The 7218-nt window shown below is 35.8% G+C and overlaps 1 protein-coding gene across 1 annotated transcript; it reads right to left on the bottom strand.

Moving 5' to 3' along the window:
• Positions 1-1377: 1377 nt before the first annotated feature.
• dph3 (diphthamide biosynthesis 3) lies at positions 1378-6470 on the bottom strand. Its single transcript, XM_039667616.2, has 3 exons — positions 6266-6470; positions 5885-5959; positions 1378-1984 (listed from the first exon to the last, which is right to left on the bottom strand). Exons 1-3 carry the CDS (start codon positions 6449-6451, stop codon positions 1910-1912), a joined length of 336 nt encoding a protein of 111 aa, XP_039523550.1. The 5' UTR covers positions 6452-6470; the 3' UTR covers positions 1378-1909.
• Positions 6471-7218: the final 748 nt, after the last annotated feature.

Raw genomic sequence — 7218 nt, 5'->3', positions numbered from 1 at the left:
TTTTTCTATTCTGCAAATTTCATTTGATCAATTTGCAGAATTTAACTTGGGGGTCATTGAAAAATTTAGATGTGACCAGTCACTAGAAAAATTTGAGTCTGGACTGGGAGGTTATAAATCTTTTACCGTGTAAGCAGTTGTGGGTGAAACTAAAATAGTTTATTTTTTAAATAATCTAATATAGATGCAAATATACTATGGAATGCTTTATTGCAGAAATAAAAAATAGAAAAGAGAAATAGTGCAGAAATTTAATTATAGGCTACAGTAGCATATGTATGTAATCCAAATTTGAATCAAGCTACATAAATCCTATATTTATGCAGTTTTTCAGTGTAAATACAAACCATTTTCATTACTGAACTCTTAATTAACCCCATTTCTAGTGAATTTCTGGTTTTAGCGATAACGTTTATAAAATAATGAAATCACACAAATCGTGCATTCAAACTCTGTGTATTTTAAATGTATTTCTATGCAGATGAGAATCAAAATCTAAAATTATTTTTAGAAATTACACAGTAAAAATTGAAATGCACTTCGTAAGAATATTTACATCTTTAGAGCCACCTTTTACAGCAATGTCAGCTTTCAGTATTTAAGAAATATATGTAGGCCTATCTAAGTTTTGCTTACTGTTGGTTAATATCAGCCCATTCCTTCAGGCTGGTTTGCTCCACAGTTGTTAAATAAATTTCAATTTAATTTTGACTGACTTACGTTATTAAGCCAGCCATTGTTAAATTACAAACAAATTCCTAATCATTGATGTCTAGTGCTACCATAAAGGAATTCTTTTGTACATTTTATCGTTGTTGTTAAACATATAGCACCCTCTGGTGTCCAAAGATAACACCAAGAAGCACACATTTTACACAGCTCAGCATGACATTGTAGATTTATATTTTAACATTACACACTCTTACAAATAAATAAATAATGTTCAGTGGGCAAGGCTTTTTGACTCTATTTTAAATAATCATGTTTTCCAATATGAGAAATTTCTTGTTTTGTGAGATTTTTAATTCATACATTTTGTGTAAAATACTCATTCTCAGTTCTGAAAATGCTAAAAGGACAGACTTGGCAAAACATGTAGGCCTATAAAATGATATTATGATAAATAATATCAGTGAGTTGACTCATTTAACTGTGTATAAACTGCAGTATTTGCAACAATAGCTAATTATTTTCTATTTGCTTCTCTGTTTTATCTTGGGATGCCTGTCCTGAGGCAACTAGAGAGTATGTCAGCTCCAGTTTGGATTCAGCCTATAATGAAGACTTCAGATGCCCAACATCTAGGAAGAGACGGCGCCAACTCCTGCGATGACTTCAGATGAAGCAAACTCTGAACCAACATGCACCAATGCTACATTTTTCTGATTATCATAATCATTTATTAACAAAGAAAGTATTAATTAATTCAGTGAGCTCACTGTTTCTGCATTTAAATTATTACATGAAACTTTTTTTTAGCCAACTTTGATTTTGTATATGTACATTTCTGAAATACATAACTTAGACAGTTACCTCTGATAACAGATCACTCTAAATTGTAATATGGACACCTTTTGTAAAGCTGCTTTGAAATGATGTGTATTGTAAAAAAAAAGCGCTTAAATACATCTGAATTGAATTACTTCACTCAGTATTACAATGTTCTCAATTTCTGAGAATTTTATTTTCAAAAAAAGAACAGAGCATATTTTAAAAAGGTTTTAAAAAAAATAAATAGCTTTAACCGAAAAGTACTTTGTGTGCAAAATCTTGGTGCAAAACGTATCAACATCCAGTCAGTTTCCACACAAAAGATCTGCATATGTAGTGAGTAACTGTGAAAAGACAGATGTGCGAATTAAGTCCATTCTCAGAGCAAAAAATCAGGTGGAGTCGTCGTGTGGATGTCTCAGCTCTGGGCCAGCTCTAGTTTGTTTTCTGATGCTTTTGGTGCTTCAATTACTTCTTCACACATGAACTGCTCCTACAACAAAAAATACATATATAGGAAATGTTAATCAATAAATCACGCTAAATTTAAAAAAAAAAATGGAATATTGCAGTATTTATTATAAATGATTTATTTTGTGCATACATCATTATTGTTATTTAAACTCATGCACCCTCTTAAAGGTACACTCCACCCATTAGCATTAAGATTTCCATTGTTAGAAACCCAGTTCTACTATTGAATGGTCGTGCAACTCTCTCATTTTCCCCTAAGACCGGATAAATCTGCTATTTACCTTTTTCACTTCCTCTTACAATGACGCAAAACCTGTAATTTTACATCACTGTAGGAGGAAGTGTGTGTGTGTGTGTGTGTGTGTGGGGGGGGGGGGGGGGTCTCCCCCCTAGATCTCACCCTTTCAAACCCACCCATAGGGGGTTGGACCTAATGCTCTAACAGGCCTATCACAGATCAGTGCCAGTGAATTTGATTTCACCGGCAGAAACCTTTTGAAAATATGGATGAAGGTACTGAATACGCAGATGGATGCATTATGGAGGATTGGAAGCTAAGCTAGGGAAGGAAGCTTTTTTTGGAAGCTAAGCTAGCAGCTTCCTAGTAGCATGTCCGGCCGTCGATGTCCGGGATTCAGCTTTTGCTTTCTGCAGTCGCCAAGCATTGTTTACATGTACAGCTTTTGTTTCAATCTAACTGAATTCATTATGATTGGGGAATCTAAATGTAGTGTTTACATGAACGCTAAAAAAAGTGATCGGTTGATGTGCGTTCTAACATTGCTAAGAAAAGTCCCGCTCCTCCGTGAGAGATACGAGACCGGTAACTTATGTCTCACACCGTGTCCTAACTACACGCGACGCAATAAAATTCCAGCGATAGCAAGTGTGTCTGTCCACACTAAACTCGACGCGACAGTGAGATGCCACACATTCAGAACAGCATGTGAGCAGAGTCTCTCTGTGAAAGCGCACTGTTGGCCCACACTCGCATTGGAAAGGGGTAAGGACATAATCAAATCAAGAAATAACATTATTAAAAATCAAAACATTCGCAAAATATACTCATTGACTAATTTTGTTATGAAATACAGTCGTATGTTTGCATAGAATTTATTTTGAACGCTATATTACATGCTTTCAAAATCTGAGGTAAATTATCCATTATTGCTTGTGGCACAGTGGCCTATTTTTAACTAAAAATAAATAATGTGTACTCATAACCTGTGTAATTATAACCGTAATAACCGTTTCTAAATTAGAAACTTCGCGTGTCGCCGTCGTGTCTGGTTAGGACAAAAACTCTGATTAACATGGAAAAGATACCTTTTATCGCGTGTCGCGGCGTGGCGTCGCGTGTAGTTAGGACACGGTGTCACAGGTGTCGCTCATCGGTAATCACGCCACCGGCCTCGCATCGTTCTTCCGCGGCCCTCACTCGTCCTGCTTGCCACAGCAAACATGACGAATGATGACTGTAGAACGCAAAAACCGAATCCCGGACATTTTGGGTGATCTCGAAACACATTTTCAGGCAGACTCATCCCGGAGACTAACTGGTAGCCTAGACTTGTTGTTTAACTACTGCGCTGTTACCGGTAGGTGTGGCCTCCTAGGGCAACGAAGCAAGTGCATTCTGGGAGTTGTTGTATTTCATCCACATAAGCCAAAAATACATTTTCTGGCTTTTCTTAGTCTATAAAGCTCCAAATTCAAAAATAATTTCACATTTCTTCTACATAAATTACCCATTTTAAATACATATTCATCTTTCCAGAGGTGGAATGACCCTTTAATCTTTAATCAAAGAACTTCCCCTCTCTCTTGCAACATCACCCCTTCTCTCCTCTACTGGTTTTTACTGGCATCTCAAGTCCCGCTCTACAAATCAAGTCCCGCTCTACACTTTTTCTTGTTTGAAAAGCATCGCTTACATATGTCACAATAGGGGAGAAAAGACTAAGACTGCATGAAAACTTAGGCAGCTGACTTGCTTCCTCACAGCCTTGTTATCAAGCAATGATTTAGTATGTCAAAAACAAAACATAATGTACATTAATACACAAACTGACCAGAAACCACAACTTTTAGACACCATCTTTATTTCTTTATTTTTTTTTTTTAGCTCAACTGTCACAGAATGGAAAGCACAGGATTGTGGGATATCAAAGGCAGCGAAGGATACATCTATTGGCCAATTCACACTGCACAAACAACCGCCAACAAACTAGTTAGTTGGCCGCTGGATTTAAACCTTGTGTGGTGAAGTTCTGCTTGCCTCTTTTCATCGGCGCTTTCTGGGTCTAATTCTAGCTCATACTGATACTGCAGTATCGACACCATTATTTACATTTGACAGTAGGGCTGTCAAACGATTAATCGCGACTAATCGCATCCAAAAAAAAGTTTGTGTTTACATACACACACATGCTTGTATACCTTTAAGAAATATTTTCATGTATATACTGTATATAGATGTATATAATTTATATTATATATAAATATAAATATGTTAAATATAAATAATTTTTTTTCTTAAATTTTTCTTAAATATACATGCATGTGTGTGTATTTATACAAAATAATTATACACAGTGCACCCACATATATTATGTAAACACAAACTTTCATTTTGGATGCGATTAATCGTTTGACAGCCCTATTTGACAGGAACACATGCAACTTCGCCCATAAAAGTAATGGAACAACGTACACTACAGTTTAGCCAATCACAACACACCGGCCCAAACTAACCAATCTGAGCCCACTGCCTGTTTCTGAGGGAGTGGTTTCATAGACTCAGGAAGTCAACCAGTCGTTCAATTGACAGAGGAGAAAGCGGAAAGGTGAAATTTATGAAAAATAATACTTTTTAAAAAAGAAAAACCACAAATACATGTTATATTGCACCCCATAAACACAATCATGCAAAAAAAAAAAAAAGCAAAAAAAAAAAAAAAGCAGTAAACCACCCTTTTAAAACAGTTTTTTTGAAAAAAAAAAAAAGAAGAAGAAGAACGGGACTTGATTTTGTACATTGGGACTTGATTGATCATTGGATCGTGCCCATGTCCCTTTAAATGGATAGTTCAACCTCATATTGTTCCAAAAACGTAAGACTTTCTTTCATTTTCGGAACACAAATGAAAATCTTTTTAATGAAATCGGAGACCTTTCGGTCCCTAAAATACCATTTTGACACTTCAAAAAGTTCATAAGGAGATCACAAATCTAATCCATATGAATTGAGCGGTTTATTCCCATTTTTTTAAGAGACCCGATCGCTTTAGATAATGACCATATTGAATTTAGTCACATACTTTTATTCACATATAAACATTCATCAACTCACACATCAGTTATGATAAACAGAAGCTCACGCATGTTCGCTTGCAATGCGATTAATGAGGATCTTTCTCATGTGTTACGGAGCACGTTTGAGCTTTCGCAAGAACCAATGAGGTTTGTTCACCAAAGCAGGTTCGGTTGAGCTTCTTTTCATGTTCGCTGATTAATCTTCAAACGTGAATAAAAGCCTAAATTCATTCTGTTCATCATATAAAGTGATCGAGCCTCTTCAGAATATTTTGGACTAAACCAATCAACTAATGTGGATTAGCTTTATGATCTCTTTATGAACTTTTGGAGGGATCAAAGTGGTAGTTGCATAGCCATCTATGGAGGGATAGAAACCCCTCTGATTTCATCTGAAAGATCTTCAGTTGTGTTCCCAAGATTAACCAAAATCTTGCGGGTTTGGAACAAGGATGAGTAAGAATTTTCATTTTGGGTGAAATATCAAACATCACCCCATCTAATCAAACTATCTATCCATTTATTATTTATAATGCAGAAAAACAAATCAATGACCAAGCCATGCTGTCTATACACAAATATCAGAACATACTAAACATCTTACCTTATCATAGATTACTTTTACTATTAGTGAGCAGCTTGGACAGGTGGCCACTTCTTCACCGTTCTCAAGATCCTCCTGAAAAACAGAAGTTTCATCTTAACATAACAGTAGGTATTTTTCAGTTCACCTATATTTGCCACTAGTTAAACTCTCACACTCTTGAGTTTTGGTTAATCGTTAATGGTCTTGGTTATGTCTCGGAATTGAAGTTTAACCATGAGCCAATATCCGTTAACATAACAGGAAACAAAGATTACAGATTCAAATAACTTACCATTCTTCATATCAATAATATACAAAGGTGCATACATTTATTGGTGTGAAAAAAAAAATATTCTGGAAATGATTAGTCAAGTAACGTTAATGACTGCTAGAACTTGCCTTCGTTATCGCGAACCTGTCACCACATGGACAAGGGAAATAATATGTTTCTGTTTCTTCATCATACTCAAAATCTTCTATCTCAACCTCGTCGTGAAACACCGTCATTTTAAATAAATGACTGGTTAAAAAACCCTCGCCAGTCGCCGGTGGTGATTCAACATGCAGCCGCTGTGACATAAGCATGGATTTATGTGGCGCACAAATTTGACGTGGACATGAGCGAATGTACGGTTGTTCACAATTTAGCCACCAGGAGGAGACAAATTTCTATCCAAACGATGTTGCACAAGTCTGAGTACAGTAAATGGATTTCTGAATACATTAGCTACAGATGACTACGACTGGGGGTTTCATTATGCAGTCGATGTTATCTACTTTGCTTTAAGTCACTTATTTAGAGATTATGTTGAAATAGCAGCTACCACACTTAGTATTTTCTACAGTGTAGAGCCTAGCCCATACTGTGCAATAATACATTCAATCTGTGAAGTGCTACAAATGAACTTTAAGTAATACCAGACACAATCTTTTAACACATTTTTGTGTTATATAATAACACAAAAGTTATCTTATAATGTAGCCTAATCATTATAGGCCTACTGCATTGCACATAGCAGTAAGAGGTAGGCTAAGCTAGTATTGTGAATATATCCTTTCACATTTGAATCACATGTACCCAACACAAGACTCAAGGACCTAGACCGCATTTTTGGCATCATACACTTACATACTTCAAATATTTTGAAGAACATATTTTTGTGAAAATTCAATGTTGTAATTTTGGGAAAGAATTTACTGAATTCGATTTTGTTATTTTCAAGTTGAGTGAGTCAACATGGCGCACCGAGTTAAGGCTCAGAGACAAGCATTCATCCTTGCAATGCAAATGGGATTAATTGGTCAAATAGATTTGGGCTATGTGAGGAGAGAAGAGAGGAGGACAAGATTTT

This window comes from Pimephales promelas, chromosome 8 (genome assembly GCF_988280905.1).
Source record: "Pimephales promelas chromosome 8, fPimPro1.hap1.1, whole genome shotgun sequence".
Lineage (NCBI taxonomy): Eukaryota > Metazoa > Chordata > Actinopteri > Cypriniformes > Leuciscidae > Pimephales > Pimephales promelas.
Note: the sequence above shows the minus strand (reverse complement) of the source record. Positions and strands in the feature narration are given on the sequence as shown.